Source organism: Platichthys flesus, chromosome 15 (genome assembly GCF_949316205.1).
Source record: "Platichthys flesus chromosome 15, fPlaFle2.1, whole genome shotgun sequence".
Lineage (NCBI taxonomy): Eukaryota > Metazoa > Chordata > Actinopteri > Pleuronectiformes > Pleuronectidae > Platichthys > Platichthys flesus.
In genome coordinates, this window is record NC_084959.1 from 17,670,743 (window position 1) to 17,689,776 (window position 19,034).

General features: G+C 39.7%; 2 protein-coding genes across 3 annotated transcripts; one reads left to right on the forward strand and one right to left on the reverse strand.

Moving 5' to 3' along the window:
• Positions 1–160: 160 nt before the first annotated feature.
• Positions 161–13,401, forward strand: LOC133969391 (unconventional myosin-XIX). 2 transcript variants are annotated; one of them, XM_062405833.1, is made up of 25 exons: positions 161–398; positions 1,732–1,879; positions 2,555–2,703; positions 3,403–3,516; positions 5,149–5,281; positions 5,365–5,434; positions 5,540–5,642; positions 5,749–5,845; positions 5,951–6,027; positions 6,130–6,220; positions 6,523–6,688; positions 6,936–7,009; positions 7,098–7,219; positions 7,383–7,496; positions 7,785–7,961; positions 8,177–8,314; positions 8,427–8,534; positions 8,647–8,717; positions 8,811–8,890; positions 10,190–10,353; positions 10,618–10,747; positions 10,983–11,068; positions 11,180–11,422; positions 11,459–11,539; positions 12,085–13,401. In XM_062405833.1, exons 1-25 carry the CDS (start codon positions 339–341, stop codon positions 12,196–12,198), a joined length of 2,910 nt encoding a protein of 969 aa, XP_062261817.1. In that variant the 5' UTR covers positions 161–338; the 3' UTR covers positions 12,199–13,401. The 2 variants fall into 2 exon arrangements, with proteins under 2 accessions (XP_062261817.1, XP_062261816.1); XM_062405832.1 differs by having other exon boundaries at positions 11,180–11,539.
• Positions 13,402–13,432: 31 nt separating this feature from the next.
• Positions 13,433–15,570, reverse strand: znhit3 (zinc finger, HIT-type containing 3). Its single transcript, XM_062405834.1, has 5 exons — positions 15,393–15,570; positions 14,837–14,868; positions 14,681–14,746; positions 14,203–14,280; positions 13,433–13,757 (listed from the first exon to the last, which is right to left on the reverse strand). Exons 1-5 carry the CDS (start codon positions 15,458–15,460, stop codon positions 13,585–13,587), a joined length of 417 nt encoding a protein of 138 aa, XP_062261818.1. The 5' UTR covers positions 15,461–15,570; the 3' UTR covers positions 13,433–13,584.
• Positions 15,571–19,034: the final 3,464 nt, after the last annotated feature.

The following is a 19,034-nucleotide window of genomic DNA, read 5'->3' on the forward strand; positions in this document are numbered from 1 at the left end:
AGTGTTTTGAATCGTGCGGTGAATGAAAGAGAGTAAGCAACTAAAATAGTTTAAAGTCAGAATAATATGGTCGCAACCGGTGGTGTTGTACACAGCTGGGCCGGGGGAACATGAGGAGGAGGAGGAGGGCGGGAAATGAAGCGGTAAGGACGGACACATTCACACCGCAGCAGGAGGAGCTGGAGGAGAGGTCGGGAAGTTGCTCAGGGATTTCTGACAGTCATGGAAAATGTTGAGGTTCAGCAACACAGAGGAAAATGACCGCAGCTCGACTTAGTTCATGAGTCTAGTTCACGTCAAAGTTTTCGGGTCTGACACGAGGGCAAAGGTAGAATTCAATGAGTTCTGCGGAGGAGCGGCGTAACGCTGGAGCTGGACACAGAAATGGAGGTGGTGCGGTGAGTTAGGAAACTCGTCTATTAACACGTTTTAGAGTTCTTTTTAATTCATTTGAACAATATCAATGTAATGACAATGTTAAAGTCACCCCTAGTATCCCCTTATATAATCTGTAATGACAATAACTCAATCCAACGTTGAAAACGCCGGATAAAATAGTCCCAAGTATGAGACGCCAAACTTCAGAGAAAACACAGAGGAACGTGAAGAAACACTGTCAATTCGTTTTTACTCACATAAACAGCTTTTCAGTGTATTTCAGCATAAAGACATGGCGAACACACGGTGGTGTGACGTTTAATCTACAGATTATACCTTTTATTTGGTTGTATTTGACAGTTTACTTGCGTACAGGACAACGTTCACAGAATTGGTAAAGTTTTGCCTGGGGCTTGGTTTTGAGTCAGTCAAGGAGGAGGCTACAGGTTAGCTTTAAGGTCCACAACATACTGCTACAACATACCCCTGAATGTCATCATGTTTACTAGTGTAGTCTGCAAAGTATCCCTACAGTGTCAGTTATTGAATTTATGTCATTCGTTGAGACTATTTACATTAACCTCGTAGAGTGATGAAATGTAGGTTAAATGCTAGTAATTGGATTAAATGTGTCTGTACAAATTTAGTACGTCAGTCTGTTGACTGTCCTCAGGCAGGCTGCAGGTTAGGATACTGAAGGATTTAGCATGTCACAGTGACCAGTAAGTGCTTCTGTAAAAGTATATATATATATACATATATATATATATCTCCATTACCTCTGTAGGACTATAGACAAACATTAAGGTTTGATTCCCAAGAATGCTTGCACATTTAGTTGCAGTCAGGTGAATTATTAACAAAGCTTCATTACCCCGGAAAAAGATGGTCAGATTTAATGGGTGCACAGATGATTTGACATTTTGATTCAAAGATAAAATGGATTTTTACTGTATTGTAGCCCTGATCTCCTCTCAATTTGACAAAAGACCTCTGTTGATACTTTTAAAACTAGACTGAAGACCCACCAGTTCTCTCAGGTTTTTATCTGCCCTTGAATAATCTTATTTCCTTATTTATATACGCACTTGTTTTAGTCTATTTGTATGCCAAATGGTTTGACTTGTACACTCATTCAAAGCTTATTTATTGGACTTACTGTTCTATTACTTTTTTTTAACTTCTCTTATTCTATTTGTATTTTTTATTGTACAGCACTTTGGTCAACCCTGGTTATTTTTAAATGTCCTTGTAGATATGCTTGATCTGATTTGTAGTAATGACAAATGTTATTTTTTGTGTATCTTATTCCTTCTGTCTGTGTTTACGTCACATTCTGCCTTCTACACATAGGTTAAAGGATTTGTCCACAAAGACTGTTCTCGGCATCCATCCCTAAATGATTCACTTGAGGGAGAAATTCAGGCTTTCCTCACTGATGAAGATCAACTCCACACTTATGACGACCTCACTAAAGTCAATCCTGTGACCCCTAAAACAGGTAGTAACTCGTAAACAAGTCTCCTCTATAGTATCTAAAGTACTTGATATGATGTGTCCTTTCCACCTCATGTCACCTTGGACTGCAACATTCACCCAGTATTATTTACCCACATCAAGATATAATCTGCAGAGATGACGGAAAAAAATAATAATGCATGAGTGATTGGTGTAGCATGAACAAGATTCACTTAAGTGACAGAACCAAGGGAATGACTCTGAAATTCCTTATACATGTAGGGCTATTTATAAATATTTGTCTTATGAAATCTCAATTATTTGTACACTGTCAGAAGGTTAAGTAAGAAAATATAATATGTGTCATTGGAACTCTGCAAAGATGTATTCATATTCATTTGATTTATATTTCAAAGTAGTTTTATTCTAGCTCAATAAAGAAAACACAACAGCTTATTAACAGCAGAGGTCATGTTAACAGCAGGGGACTACTGTAGGATATTTACTTTTAAGGCTCTTGCACTAATTGTGCAGCACATGTTATATGAATCACGTTACTTTATATAGCTAAATAATGTACAATAAGTAAACTTATACTTGACTTCTTAACGTTGCTCTCCTCTCTGGATTTGTCTTATTTCCACCTCTGGTGATTGTCATCTGTGAAATATTAGCTTTTCTGTTTATATCTACTAATATGTAATATTTGTCCTGCCAGTGCTGAAATGCCTTCGTGCCAGGTACAGAGTGAAGGTGTTCTACACAAATGCTGGCTGTACATTGGTGGCTCTGAATCCCTTCCAGCCAATCCCAGACCTCTACTCTCTGGACGTGATGAAGGAGTATCATTCTGCTTCTCAGCCTCAGGTATGTACATCACACAAGTCTCTAGATGCTATTCATATGTATGTTTTCTTCTGTAGGAATTTTAATTGTGTTAGGCAAATATGGGTGGTGAAGGTCAGAGCCTGGGTTTTTCAACAGGGTTATTCCCTAGATGTTTCCTAAATTATATCACACACCAATACAGACCTTAAAAAATTACTAAACAGGTACCATGAGTGTATCAAAAACCGACATTTCAGCATAGCATAAGTGCAATAAACTCCAACCCCCTTGTGTAGTGATGGGAATTTGGCTCTATAAATTGAGCTGGATGTCCTGGCTTCAAAAAACTGAGTGGGGGGTTTATGTGTGAAATAATCACTAGGATATGATATGGTATGATGCACATCAATCTTAGACATCCCATCAATTACTTCTTGCATTTCTGGACTGTTGTGAGAAATGTTATGTTCCCACATTTCATGTGAGCAAAATTTGGGAACAATTATAAAAAGAAAGGTTTCCCTCGTTCTTACCAAAGAGCTGTTTAAAATAATTGGATAATTTATGAACTGTCGTTCACTAATCCTGTTTCATGGTGACTTTAAACCACCACTTAAAACACAAATATTGCACTTCCTCGTCTCCCTCTTTTTGAGCAGCTTCCACACCAAACTCATTAAGCTCTAATCCCCTGTGGATCTTAAGCATCTTAATAAGTCTGTATATTCTTGTCAACAGGAGTTCAAACCACACATTTTTATTGTGGCAGAAGAAGCCTACAGGAACGTTCAGGGTCAGCTGGAGCCAGTAAACCAATCCTTGGTGGTCAGCGGTGAGAGCGGTGCTGGAAAGGTAAACCAGCGCTCACTGTGTCATACCAAACATAAACATAACAGTTAGTTCGGAATATTAAGTTATTAACTTGCTGCCTCACAGAATCAAATTAATAAGTTTTGATATTGGCCAGTTTATAGAAGTCAAGTTTTGTAAGATGCTTGTTATAAGAATTGTAATCCTTGTGTGATTCATGTCCTGTGACTAATTTGAAAATAATTTTTACTAATTTTAATTTTTGTCTTAGATCTTTTAGGCAGTTTTGGTGTTTGTTTGTGTTGCCACTCAAACCCACTTAAAGTGAGGGATGTGCTGCTGTTAAGGTCTTTAAACGATACAAACGACGTTTGTTTTATATAAACAAAAACTTGGCCGGTTTAACCTTCGGACAATAACTCGTATAACTGCTTATTCAAAGGTGCTGTAGTCAATTTAGAAAAAAAGTACTTCAGCATACAGTAGCATCTGTTTGGAATTACTCATTTTGTTCACATTTAAAGACTTATTATTAATCAGGTAGTTAATCAATGAAGAAGGCAGTTGGCCTGAGCAGCAATTTGATTTGTAAGTGCTGTAATAGTGGATCTCAGATGGTGGAATAGATAAAAACATGATGCGAAAACAAACGTTTCTTTGATACATATTTGTCATTTAATATTCAAAGTAAATTAGATATCTTGTTTTTGATTACCACAAATCATCATTTAGCTTTTTCCTTTCTTACTCTATAAACAAATGCACATTTTGGGGAATTTATGGTTCTTATTGGACAATGCACAGTGGAGTTGAAAAATACTTTCTGATTCATGACAAATTAGTAGATTCTAATACGAGCCTGTGTTAATATTGACATATGGATCTGTTCAGGCCGGGACACGGATCATGTGACAGAATATTGGTGCTGATTGGAGAGTGCACAGTGGAGTTAGGACAACTTCGTTTCCATTGGGGAACAATCAACCTTCGCCGCAACTAAATGTTCACATGGTTTGAGGAAATGTCACAATTTTGACCATATTCTTATGACTTGTCATGTGTCATTTGAGTTGTATATTGTAAATCAGCCAGGAGCAGTTAATCAAAAAATAATTTTTGGTAATCATCAAACTTTGACGCCACACCACGGTCACACTGTATGACGTACCCAATTTTTTAAAGTAAATTTAAATCTCGATAGAGTTGAGATGACACTCATATCTACCCAAGAGGGGTTTTTGTTCGTAATGAAATAACACATGTCACTAACGATTAGGGTCAATAATGGTGCTAGGGCTGCTCTTTAGGGGGCGCTATTCAGCTATATTGCCAGGCACATTCCTAAAACCATATGAATGTCTTCAGGGGGGAGATACTGTTGTTAAACACATGTAGTTTGAGGTAGATTGAACCAGGTACACTGAAGTAACAGTAATTTCGTGTCACAGTGACATATGACCATATCATCAATGTCTTGAGGCCCTTCTGACAAAGTTTGACATGGTTGTTGTCAATGGATGAGTAGGAGTACATCAAAGTGTAAGATGTTGGGAAAAAAAACGACATTTCCTGTTGCCACCAGGGGGCGCTGGGATTTTAAGTCGCTTAACAAATCTTAAGTTGACTGATGACTTGTTTTGTCTGCTGGTCTCTGAATGAGTTGTTTCTTGACAGACGTGGACATCTCGTTGCCTAATGAAATACTATGCCACTGTGGCGGCCTCCTCCTCGGTGGTGAAGAGTCAGAACACAGTGGAGAGGATAGAGAGGAGGGTGCTGGACTCCAACCCCATTATGGAAGCATTTGGTGAGAAGATAGATCACTGATCTTGTGGATGCTGAAAATCACTATTATCAACTGTCAGTCATCAACATAGTGCTCTTTATTAGGCAATGCCTGCACGTTACGGAACAACAACAGCAGCCGCTTTGGGAAATACATCCAGCTCCAGCTAGACAGGTACATGCTGTATTTTCATCTTTGTCCACATGGCATCATCTCATTTGCTCAACGTCATCTCGACAGTTTATTTCATCTGTCCAACATGTCATATTTTATATGAAGGTGTCAGCTGTTAGTGGGGGCGTCTGTGCAAACATACTTGCTGGAGAAGACCAGGGTGGCCTGTCAACCGGCCAATGAGAGGAACTTCCACATCTTTTACCAGGTGATTATGACCTGCACTACAGGTCATACACTCACATGGTATTTTATATTGACATCAATAAATTAGTACAGATCCGTGCATATACAGTGATGTGTTCTTGTTTCAGATGATGAAAGGGGCCACAGATGAACAGAGAAAGGAGTGGAAGATGCCAGATGGCCAAAGATTTGTGTGGCTGCCAAAGGCTGAAAAAATTGTTGAGGGTTGGTCTTAAAGTATTTTGTGAACTTACATGATTTTTCAGTTTTTTCCCCCGCATATTTGAATCAATATTTACAAATAAATGCCTTTTATTTAATGTTTTATAGAGGATTGTTTCAATGAGACTGTTGAGGCAATGGTTCACCTGGGCATTAATAAAGAAAGACAGAGACAAATATTCGGGGTAAGATGTTCATCCTCTACTTTCAATGTAATTGTTTGTAATTATATTTATCTCTCTGTAAGCACAGGATGAATAATTTGTGTTCATTATAATGGTTTACAGATTTTAGCAGGGCTTCTGCAGCTGGGGAATGTGAATTTCTCATCTTCAACCGATGAATCACAACCTTGTGACATAGAAGAGCAGTCTCAAGGTATTGGCTATATTTTGTTTGGGATATTATATATAATCAATGCTCATCAAAACGTGCAATGTCTGAATGCTTAAAATCTCTATAATTTAGACATTTAAGGCTGATAAAAATCCAAAGAGTATATTTTTAACAGGCCTTTATTTTTTAAAAGATTTATGTCAGGTTGTACTTTTTGTGTCTAAGAGCTGATTAATAAGAACAAATTCCTTGACGTCGCCCATCTTTCTGTCTCTAACTATTGACAGACATTTTGATAGTGGACACATAGTTACCATCCTATCCCCCGCCTGTTTGTGTTGTAGACTTCCTGCAGAGGGCTGCTGAGCTGCTGTGTGTCCCTGCTGAGGAGCTTCAGATGTGTTTAAGAGTGAGGACTCTGAAGGCGGGGAAGCAGAGTGTGCTCAAGCCTTGTTCCCAGGCAGAGTGCAGCATGAGGAGAGACTGCCTGGCCAAGGTCACCTACGCCCAGTAAGAATGAACATTTGATCATTAAATCCCACTGCAATTTGACAGACTGGGGTGTGCTGTGGTAACATCTGGTCCTGCAGAAGCTTGTTTTCATCCTGTGAAATCCCTGTTGTCATTTTAATACTTGTAAAATGTAATACTTGTAAAATCATCATCAGCCTTTTTATTTATAATAAACAGTGAGGAATACGTCTTATATCAACTTTTTATATGATAGGATTAAATGTGAAACTTTTTCCCCCAACAGTTTATTCGAGTGGCTGGTTACACTCATCAACAACAGCATATGTGCGGACAAATCCACATGGTGCAACTTCATAGGTGAGAACATTTTTTGACAACAACAAATTAATCCCTCCAGTTTCTTTTCTTTCGCTCAGTCCTTTCCTCTCCTGTTTGTAATCCACAGGGGTCCTAGATGTCTATGGGTTTGAGTGTTTCCAGGTCAATAACCTGGAGCAGCTGTGCATCAACTACGCCAATGAGAAACTGCAGCAGCACTTTGTGGCCCATTATCTCAGAGCTCAACAGGTAGAGATAGTTTAACTTTTCTGTTTCCATGTCGAGAGATCTGAGCAGGGCTGCAGATTCTCTGATGGCCTCTTCAGTCTTCTAAGGAGTTTTATTGAAGACAAAACTTTTTGTCCCTTGTGTGTAATGTGATTTTTTTTTTTTTCGTATTTAAACATGAAAGGAGGAATATGTGTCAGAGGGGCTGCAGTGGTCCTTTGTCAAATACCAAGACAACCAGAGCTGCCTGGACCTTATAGAGGGGAGTCCAGTCAGTGTTTTCTCTCTTCTGAACGAGGTAACATGCTGCTTTTCCTATAATTTTCATTGTTAAATGAAAAAATTGACAATATAAAAGTAGTTTTTAAAAAAAAATATTCTTCAAGTAAAGATTTGTCTCTCTGCATTGAAGCAAGTTGTAAAGTCTTTTAAAGCGACGAACAAAAGCACAATTTACTTAGTTTAAATTCAAGAGAGTGCAATTATTTTTCTTGGCAAATGTTGAGTCATTTATCATTTAATGTACAGTATAAATGTATCTGTAGTCAGTGATGTCATACAGCTTTTTAACATACCTGTTCCTTAGGCGAGTCGTCTTAATCGAACCTCAGACGCCAAGACATTTAGGGTTCGTTTGGAGAAGGAGCTCTCTGATAACGTCAACATCAGCTGGGACAAGTTCAGCGAGGTGCCGCACTTCACTGTGGCCCATTACGCTGGCAAAGTCGACTACCAGATCCAGGGCATGGTGGATAAAAACAAGGTAAGAAACTGCTTCCGGACATTACATTACATTACATTTCATGTCATTTAGCTTGCCAAGGACACTTAGGCATGCAGATGGGAAAGAGTGGGATTCGAATCGGCAACCTTCTTGTTGCAGAACACCCGCTCTATCCCCTAGGCCACGCTCTCCCCGGACAAGTTGAAACCAACAGATCTATTCCTCTCGTGTCCTACTGGATTATTTCGTTTTAGGACCCAGTGCCACCAGAGCTCGTCGGCCTGCTTCAGAAGTCTGGTAACTCCCTGCTTCAGCAAATGTTCACTGATGACGAAACTGAGAACCTGACGAAAAAGGGGCTCAGTAATGTAACGGTGGTTTCCAAGTTCAAGGTGGGTGCTTATGTCTTTATTATCATGGTCATGTTTACCTGTTATGCCCTGTCAGAATTTATGCTGAGCGGATGTGGATGAAGCTCTAATTATTGTTAATGTGTGATCGTAGAATTCTCTGGAGAGTTTAATGAAGATCCTCCACAGCACAACTCCTCATTACACCCGCTGCATCAAACCGAACCCGGACTGCAAGCCGCTGACCTTCCAGAAGGAGGAGGTTGATGTTTTTCAAACATTTGATGCTATAGTATATTTCAGCAGTAACAGGATGACAACAGTGACATGCTGTGCTTCAAGGTCTTCATGAATTTTTCCTCGTCTCCCGTCAGGTTGTCATGCAGCTGGAAGCCTGTGGGATTGTGGAGACCATACACATCAGTGCTGCCGGCTTTCCAATAAGGTCAAATATTTTTTTTCTTTGTTCAGCTCATCATCTTTACTCATTGCTTGGTTTCTTTTGGATTTGGGTTGACTTGTGGTTTCTGTTGTGCAGAATTCCTTTCAACAGCTTCATCCAGCGTTACGGGCTAATTGCAAAGTATTCGAGGTTCCCCTCAGAGAGTTGTTGTATTGGTGAGTAGAGTTGGTTGCTGGTTACCTCTATGGTTAAAGTTGGCATGTTGACTCGGACAGAAGATTGATTTAATTTCCTCTCTTTAGGGCTGCTGGGTTATTCTCCTTTTCCTTCACTAGCTCTTTTAGTAAATTTGACCCTCAGTTCTCTACTCTCCTTGGGACTTTTCAGTTTGGTCTATAAAAACAGGACTTTTGAACAAAATGTACATCTCCTTTAGAACGCTGAAGGTAAATGCATGTGCCTCTGACTATCTGACCTTGCTCTGCTTGTTCTTTAATGCTATTTAGTGTCATTCGGGCCTGTTTGCCTCATCTCACTGCACCTTCTGTGTTTTTTTTTTGTGCAAATATTTTTAAATAACTAAATCTGAATGCTGTTAAAACCTCAGTTAACTCGTCACATCTCTCCTCTCTCTGTCTTCACCTGATAACTCAAGTTATCAGGTGTGAAATATATTATATCCACATTAATATTTTCAGTGTCTATGGAAGCTGTGCTTTTGATTCTCATGTATTTCTTTGTGCTCACAAGCTTTATCCACTTAACACTTTTTATATACCTCACTGACTAATACAATGTTAAACAAATGCTATATGGTAGAGATCTTCATGGGTCCACCTGAACCGTGGGTCCTAAGGCCCGATCCGGGACCAGTACGGGTTTGAATCCCCGTTTTATAAAGTCTGTTGGGTCTGGGTTGGGTCTCCTTCTATTACCACGTATCCTGGTTCGGGGATTAACATAATGTGTAATAACCGAGTATCCCTGAGGAGACCCAGTAAGCCAAGCAATCTTTTTTATACTGCAACCAATCTTCAAAGCTGATTATAAACCAGTCGCGTTTGTCATATGTCACTGTGACAATTCATTTAAGGGGATTAAGTTAGCCATGCTGCCATTTCAATCTGTGAGAGATTTATTTTACCAACTTTCTTAGAGGATGGATCATATGCATCACGGTCAGGCAAAAAGGAAAAGGCTGCTAACGTTACATTATGTTTAATGGTACATTAAGACACCTTGTGCATTAACTTTGACTTGTTAAAGAAATTAGCTGTGAAATGGGTGCTGATTTGTGTCCTCCCGCCAGGTTCGGGTCTGTTTCTTGATTCTCCACGGGTCCAGGTCTCATGATAAATGATACTTTCAGCTAGAACATTTCTGTGTCTTTTTTCGGGTTCAAGCAGATATTCATATGGACCAGTGAAGAACTCAACTATGTGGGAAATCTAAATCTGAGAGTGACTACTGCTCAGACATTACATCTGTCTAATATGTGTTTTTTTCTGTCTCAGATTTGGACGCTGACAACAGTGACATGATTCATCAAGAGGTGGAGAAGCTCCTCAGGGTGGTGTCACAGCTCCAGGCTTTAGACCCCTCACTCTGCTTTGACAGCGAAAAACCCTATTCATGGGTGCACTGTGGAAGGACTAAAGTTTTTCTCACCCAGTACATGGTCAGTAATTATTGTTCACAGGCATTCTCACAAACAACCTACGGGGTATGTTTAACTTTGCATGGGAAATTCTATTCAAATTTACTTAATAATTACAATTTCAATAGGGCCTCCCACCGTTCGATGCTCGGGCCCTAATTACAAGAATTTCCGCCTGGTTATCTTGTCCTTATTGGGTGATTGAGATGTTGAGTTAATGGACAGTAAATCAGGTTTGCGTTCTGCTCTTTTTTGGGAGTACTGACCTGTCTGCCCGTCTCACAGCTAGATTGGCTAGAAGGTCAGAGGAAGAAGATCCTGTCTCTGTGCGCCTTCTCCATTCAGTGCTGCTGGCTGCGGTACCAGCGACGCAGACGCCACGCCTGTCGAACGTCTGCTACTCTGATCCAAGCAGGTAAACTCCTTTAATACCTTGGCCCTACTGCCACTTCGAGTGCCTGACCAGCTGGCAGTCAATACAGTGTTAACAGGCCAACTCCGTTATCCTTTCAGAGGCTGCAGAAGGTTAATGACATATGTTCTTTTGATTCGGCCCTCTGAATGGTTGTATGTAAACACTTCCACAGTGAGACATACTTTGCAGAATATTAGGATGTTGGATGATTGAATGTTCACTATATTTTCTTCAGCGGTGCGGTCCTGGCTGGTCAGGAGGCAGGTCCAGAGGTGGAACAGAGCAGCTGCAGTCATCCAGAACACATGGAGGAAGTGGAGGGTGAGCTTTTAAAGAATAAACTATATAAAATAGTATGTTGTAATGTTTTTTTAGCTCATTCTTCATGTGTAGTTGTTGATAATAATTGACTGTGTTTGGCTCTTGTGGCAGGATATGTTAACAGCCTTGGCTGAGGCAGAACTTGATGACGCTGAGGACTTTGTCGAAGAGGATGTGCCAACATTGAACCCTGTTATCAGCCAAAGGGGCTCAGTGCAGCTTTCTACCATCCAAGAGCCTGTCATAGTGCGAGGGTGGCCCATGGGCCTGGCTCTGGCTTCAGCCCCATCCATCACTTTATCTATGACCGCCACAGGCTTCCAGAAGATGATATCGTTGATGGCTTCTCTCAACCTGCCCTCCAAAAGAGGGGAATACGCTTCTCTCAACCTGCCCTCCAAAAGAGGGGAATACAAAGTGGAGACCAACCAGTACACGCAGGGGCTTGCCTCCATACGGGCTCAACCCAAGGTGAGGGAACATCCACACAATTTCTTATAAGGCTTCATCCACAATACTATGTTTTCATATGAAAACGCATAAATTCTGCTATGGATATGCCTGGTGTCCACACTACCAGACTTTTATAGCAGCTGAAACTTAAAAGTTTGAATATGCTGCAGGCCCCATTTTAGCTTGAAAACTGTGTGCCGATGTTTTAGTCTGGACAAGCCGAAGTGGAGACTTTTAGAAATCCTGATGTTGACACTCCACTAAAAAATAATTTTCGGTACCGACGAAGACTTCACTGATTAGCAGGCTCCCATCACAGCACCTCCTTCTGGAAGAAAACAACCTACATGTAATACTTTTTTTTAAGTGTGCTAATATAGACATAGATTAAAACTGATGCAGAGCAAAAACGCTTGTGTGGACAGAGATCAATTTAGTCTGAAAACGCTGTTTTCAAACACAAAGGTAGTATTATGGATGTAGCCTAAATCTTTTATAAAGTTTACTCACCTGCGAGATTTCTCAGATTGTACTCGTGAGATGAATATCCCTTATCTACACAGGGATCTGTAAAGCTGCACTTTCGTCGATCTCCACTTCTCTACGCTGACAGGCCCCCAGACCTGAAGTGTGACGTGACAGGGTTCAACGAGATCCTGCTGGAGAAAACGTTATAAGAGTTTCCTCTTTGCAGAACACTAAAGCCGGATTTCATGCATTACCTGGCACAGTGGAATCAAACCTGGTATTTTATGCTGCCTTTTGCATGTTTTTGTAACTGAAAAGGGTAGGACTTTGAAGACTGCCAAAGTAAAGCTTCCTTAGTGGAATACAAGGGTGGAGAGATCAGCACCTTTTGAATAATGAATATTGACACTTTTAGACCCTTGAATGTTAAACATCTCAGTCAGTCGATGAACACTGCCCTCTGCTACATTTGAGATGAGGCAGGTTAAAATAATGTTAAACTCTGTTGGCATGTGTCCCACATATTGAAAACAAACATTTTTTATATTCGTAAAGTCTCAAGATCACAATCGCAGCACATTTAAGAACGGGACTGCAGTCTTATTATGCATCTTTAGAACATCTGATTAGTGATCAAAGTATTGAACCTTGGACAAGTGCCTTTTTTCTAAATCTACACTCAAATGATTAAAGTGCTGTTAGTATATCTATTTATTTAAAGGTGATTATTTATGGGATTTTATAGATTTTGTAATGGTTTAAGAGCAGTGGTGATGCAGCTGCACTATTGATGATCGCAGATGTTGACTTCCAGCACTCGTTTGACAGTAGCTGGTGCTGAAGTAGATGGTAAATACCGTGGTATTGCACAGGAATTTGCACATATTGTACATTTAAACCACACACATGCTCATATACTGACAAAGAAAAACATGAACAAGCAAAACATAACTGAGACTGAGAAAGGATGAACCCAGGTTTATTCATATTGCTGCTGTTTGATAAATAATCTTTATAATATGCACATCATTTGTTTATCAGCGGCATCCCAAAGCAATGAGCGTACTGTATGATTTATCAGTCTTTGTACACTAAAGTTTGTGTGGGAACAAACATGGTCGTTTTATATTATTCAGTTTAATCATAGAAAACCTTTTTTGCTATGCAACTAGACATGACGCTAGAATCTTAACGATGTTCATCCTCGAACTTTTGATCCAACACATCACGCACATGTTCAGCTCTTTCGATTCAAACAAGCTTTCTGAATAATGGCCTGCTGTGGATCCATGTAAATGTACATGTGGGTCACTATGTTCTGTTCAAACTGTTTGTCAGGGATCCATGTACAAAACTTAAATTGTTGATCTAAATTAATGTTTTGATGAAATAAATATCAGTGTTATAAAGTACTATTCTTACAAAATTTCATGTCACAAAGCGTTGACTCAGGAAAGTAGTTTTTTTATTTAGTTAAACGCTGTATAGTGTACAGTGTTGCATCACAAGGCATGAATTTTATACAAAAAAAGGGAACAATATGGACACTAGGTAGTCCATACACAATTTCAGAAATCACCAGCTTCATTTAACGTTCATTTGTCTTCATTATCTACAATTTGCAAACATCGATCTGAAAACTCAACAAACAGCGGCTCCTGCATCGCAGACTTCATTGCGTCGTCTTTGCTGTCTGCGCTGTCAATAGAGTGTAGCAACTCTCTCAGGTGAGGGTTGCAGAGGAGATCTCGCAGCTCTTTAGACTCACCTGTTGAGGAAATTAGAAACAAATAAAACATCTGACTTATTTTTTATTTTATTTGAGGTCAACAGAAGTGTAAAAAAGAATTGACGTTGATGCAATGTTCCAGCTATTGACCTTATTCTAAATATAAAAATTTGATTGTCAAAATAGTTTGTAATAGAATATTCCATTCATTTTGCAGAGCACTATCTGATAATGATGTCAAACTGTTGATAACTGCTATATGATGTCCTACATGATGTTAATGTGTGATTTGGACACATGTCTACACAATGTGACTGAGGTCAGAATACTCCATGACTTAATTTGATTAGTTCATATTCTGCTATTTACACAGTGTCTTGTGCAGGCTATTGTCTTAATCATGTTAATATCGGAACACTGCTGTCCACCTGAACATATAAGATAAACAATAAAGGGTCGGGATTAGGTAATGTTAAAATACTACCTAACACCTGGAGTCTCTGGAGAGGCACTTTATCAATGATGTCCTCCTCGTGCAGAAGATCATCAACAGTCCAAGTCTCTGTGCAGACAGTGAAGACAAAGATGCTTTACAAGGAAGATTAAACTCGCTGAATCCCTTTACTGGGATTTTATATCTCAGATCTTTAACAAATAGACTTTCACCCCTACAAAAGTCTAACTCAGTTACACCAGTCACCACAGTAGTATATTTGTTAATTTGCCGCAAAATTCAAACGCCTGACTATATATGGTATTTCACTGAAATTGAAAAGAGAATTAGATTATAAAAATTCAGAAATGTTACGTTTATCTCGATTTAATGTGAATACGACTTCATGCACGTTTCCTATTAGGTTTCTAGTTATGCCCATGTTGCCAACAAATGTCATTAATCTGATAATATGTGTCCTTGCTGGTAGACATGGACATTGGCAGGGATAATGATTATTGCGCCATACCTGAGGTGAAAGTGTCCCTCACTTCAGGATCAGTGGGTGTAGGCTGTGTAACAGGGAGGCAAGTGTCTATGGAGAAAATAAATCAGATTAATTATGTTAAGTAAATCCTATGAGGGTGTCAACAACACAATAAAAGACGGTGATCAAGCCCTTTACCTTTATGTAGCTTATAACAGCCAAGGGAGCAACTGCAGGAGGGAAAACAACGGGGTTAATTTAGATATAAATAAATGATCAATCAAAAGGTCCGACAATGTTGTTAAGTCAACAGAGGGGTCAGAGGCCTGTGACAATAACATGAACTCGAGAGAGAACGAGAAGCTTTTTGTCCCGTCAGCGATGCCGTAACATGCGGTAGAGACATCTATGTTGTTTTCATGTGAGATTTTAAGGGAATTGTTACGAACCAGGACAAAAAAATAAGAGACGCTCTAGCTTCTCCTAAAACTTAATATGATACATCCACGTGTTTTGATTATCTGGGAACCGCAATGCTACAGGCTACAAACTAGCATTAGAGCACTGTTACGTTGTTACAGATGTTTTGTATTTTTCAAGAGTTACAACAAGCTAATATACTCATCTCAGTAACAGAACAATTTTCTAAATAAAGTGACAGTTTTAACTTTTGACATAGAACGTGTAGAACAGTTATACGAATATCTTAACTGGAGATTCGCTAGCTTGCAGACAGGAAGCTTACGTTACTTACTATCTTATTTTGCAGGCTGGACATCTGTATTTCGGTGTCTGTTCGCTGCACACGCTGCATATCTGCATCCTGGTAACTATGAAATGAAAATAAATGTCGAAAGAATCGGTCGATTTGATACCGCTAACTACACGTCAATTCACTTTAAGAACAGGAAATGAGTGATTTCAGTTCCGGTAGGCTAGCCTCTTTTTCAAAATAAAAGCTGGTAATTCACCTAGCTTCGGCTCATACAGGAAGTCGTGCAACAATGACAACATCCAAACTCTGAAAAGAACTGGGGAGCCTCTGTTTCAATTGGACCACAAGAAACTATTTTAGTAATCTATATTTTCTTTAACTTTTTAGTGAGTATGGTTTTCCATATCCTCCAGTTACATATAATTCGAATTCTTTGTCGCTTTAAGATTAAGATTAAATATTAAGGTGCATTTATAAGTCCCAAACACATGCACAGACATGCACAGGCACACTCATGCAGGTAGGGAAATTTAACCTCTGCTTTTGACCCATCTGGTGGAGGACACACAGAGCAGTGAGCGACCATGTACGGCGACTGGGGAGCAGATGTTGGGGCAGTAAGGTGCCTTGCTCAGGGACACTAGACAGGGCAGGGAGAATCCTCTTGGATTTTTGGACAGATAAATCCAGGTTAGTCTTTTGTTGTCTCTCCGTGGAGTCGAACCAGAGACGAAGCAGAGACCTTTTCTGCCAATAGTCCAAGTTTCTGCCACTAGTCCACCGCCTCATCCTGCTGTTGATACACTGCCCATGTGCAGACAATCAGAGTGACAACCTAAATATCTCATATCAGTATTCATGAGCATAGATACCAGAAATACAAACAAATATATCTTTCTAGGCTACATGTAATAAATATCCTTAAGCATTTTTATGCCCTGGCCTGTCTGGGTCTGCATGCCTAACCTTTGCGATACAAAAACAGACGGGTGGAGGGATCAACACTACTTTAACACATCACTAATAATGCAAAAGAGTGGCACATAACAGATTTACACATGATGAATTAAATCAACTATAGATACCATGTGTGAGCAACAGAAATAAAACAACTCAAGCTGGTTTAGATAACATCACTTTTATTGTATTAATGATTGAAAATACAGTACATGACCTCTGAAGCCACAGAAGCGACCATATCTATTCATATACATTTATCAAGCACACACACCACTGACCTATATAGCTCACCACAAACTATTCTCGCGAAGCTGTAACGTGACTGTAGCACGTAATGTTACAGGGTACAGTATGGAATGGAGGCCAGTCTCGTGACTCATTACTGGGAAGGTTCCCATTGTCATCGAGCTCCATTCACTGGGACAGGAGAGGCAGACACTTGGTCACGGTCAACATCAGAAATCCAATTTCAGTCCGGATCTGTGGGGATTCAGAATTAAATGATCACTAAAAAGCACAAACAAAATGCAGCTTAAAGTTATTTTCATCATCAATTTCTCTGCAGATTATTTGAATGGGTCTATGAAGTGAATGATCTGTGAAGGGAAAATTGTGAAATATATCCATCACTGTTTCACAACGCATTTTGATGTGTTGCACCTGTTTATTTTGTCTGTCCAACAGTCCCATTTAAATTTTTAATACACAAAAGATGAAGAAATTGTACTTTCTTGATTCTTGTTGTTCTGGGTTTGTACCCTCATGGTTGAATGCACTTATTGTAAGTCTATTTGTATAAAAGCGTCAGCTAAATTAAATGTCATGTCATGTTATCCAATTTTAAGACAAATTTTAAGGTGTATAAGATGGAATTATATCTGCAGTTATTCAGGCTTGCCAAACAAAGGGAGCATAGCTATTGATTATATGATTATACAAACAATATGTGGGTAAACATTTTTTTGAAAGGAAATAACGGATCCAATGGATTGTCCTAGTAAATAGAGCAAAGCATATCCTACAATGGGCCTCAAAAAAGTAGTTGTTATTCACTCCACAGTAATGGGAGGTGCCTTGCAGGCTGGATCTCGTTTATGTCAACAGCAGCTCATGCTATTTTTTCTCTCAGAGGCCTATGGTTGAATAAACACTGGAAAATTCCACAACAAAGAAATACCGCATTCAGACCACAGAGGGACCGGGTTACCTGTAAACGTCGATAATCAGGCCATCAAGACGACGGGCTCTTCGTGATCCGGCGCTTAATCTCGCTGTTGTGAAATTTCTCCGCTATCTTCCTCTCGTGTCCTGAGGGGGAATGGCGGTTTGTGTTCAGCTCGATCTCCCTCTTGGATCGGCCTTTGCCACAGGCATGGCAGGAGTATTCCATCATGTTGTAATAGTCGTACTGATCGTAATACGTCTCCTCGAAAGAGACGAATCTTTCCATGTCTGTCGCCATTTGGTAGCGGAGGAGTTTCTCAGCGGAGTTTCTCAGCGGAGTCTCAGAAAACTGTAAACAGATGATGTCACACCGTGTTTATATACACACAGTCACGTGACCGCGGCTGTGCCACAGACTGCGGAAGTGGCGACATAAACTTTATGCTTCAATAATAAAGTGTGTATGTTATTGTGACATTTTCATTCAAAGCTTGTTCCATGTCATTTTACATCTTTTCAGTATTTCATGTGTTGTCAATATTCGCACTCTTGTTATGTGTATTTAATTTATGACATTTTTATATGACATTGCATGTTATGCTGCAATATTACTGAGGATATGACTAGTTAAGACTACTGAGCACTCATATCATGTAGATATAACTTGTGAGAGCTCATGGATGTGAACTTCAACATGTGATCCCTCCTCAATGTGCTCTTTGCAACAGTGCCCCTCACCAGTACTGTGGTCGGTCCACACCCATCTTTAAACTTAGCCTTCATTTAGATCTCAAACACATACACTTATAAAGTCTCATGACAGACAGACAGACTGACTTATATGACAGGATAAGCAAAGTACATTCATGTGGGCATATGTATAGTTAGTAATATCAATCCTGTATTGTTTTATAGTGTTAGCAAAAAACTTACAGGCAGACCGACAGGCAGACCGACAGACAGACAGGCAGGCAGACAGACAAACAGAAAGACAGACAGACAAACAGACAAACAGACAGACGGACAGTCAGACAGAAAGGTCAGGCTTCAGACAGACAGACAGGCAGACAGACGGACAGTCAGACAGACAGGCAGACAGAGAGGCAGGCAGACAGGCAGGTTGTTCCCAGTCCAGTAGGTGTCTCCATGACCACATTTTGCCAGAACAAACCTGTCTCACATAACTTACTTATTTTATTATCATAGTGTTATGACACTGGTGTCATATACACTGGTGTCTGCATTTACACCCTCTACACTTTATATGTTTGACTTATAATAAACTTTTATTTATATTTCCCCTTTATTCATTTAACCTTAATACTTGTTTAATTACATGCACTCTATATTATATATTGAGCTTGGATAGGAGCAAGCTGCCACAGTAAATTGTCTCATCTTCTCAATCTTAATAGCTTTTCAGCGCTACATTTTATACACATTTCCCCTAAAGAAAATTGGTGATTAATAAAGGGACAGCGTGGATTTGAACAGTACACGCACGCACGTACACCCACCCACACACACAGACACACACCCACTATAAACCTCCATGAT

Coding starts and splice junctions, on each gene's coding strand:
- LOC133969391 (XM_062405832.1), top strand. CDS start 339: ATGAGTTCTGCGGAGGAGCGGCGTAACGCTGGAGCTGGACACAGAAAT. Junction 1,880..2,554: donor TCCTGTGACCCCTAAAACAG/GTAGTAACTCGT, acceptor TTGTCCTGCCAG/TGCTGAAATGCCTTCGTGCC. Junction 7,962..8,176: donor GCATGGTGGATAAAAACAAG/GTAAGAAACTGC, acceptor ATTTCGTTTTAG/GACCCAGTGCCACCAGAGCT.
- znhit3 (XM_062405834.1), bottom strand. CDS start 15,460: ATGCAGATATGCAGCGTGTGCAGCGAACAGACACCGAAATACAGATGT. Junction 14,869..15,392: donor CCAGCCTGCAAAATAAGATA/GTAAGTAACGTA, acceptor TCCCTCCTGCAG/TTGCTCCCTTGGCTGTTATA. Junction 13,758..14,202: donor CCAGAGACTCCAGGTGTTAG/GTAGTATTTTAA, acceptor TTTCCTCAACAG/GTGAGTCTAAAGAGCTGCGA.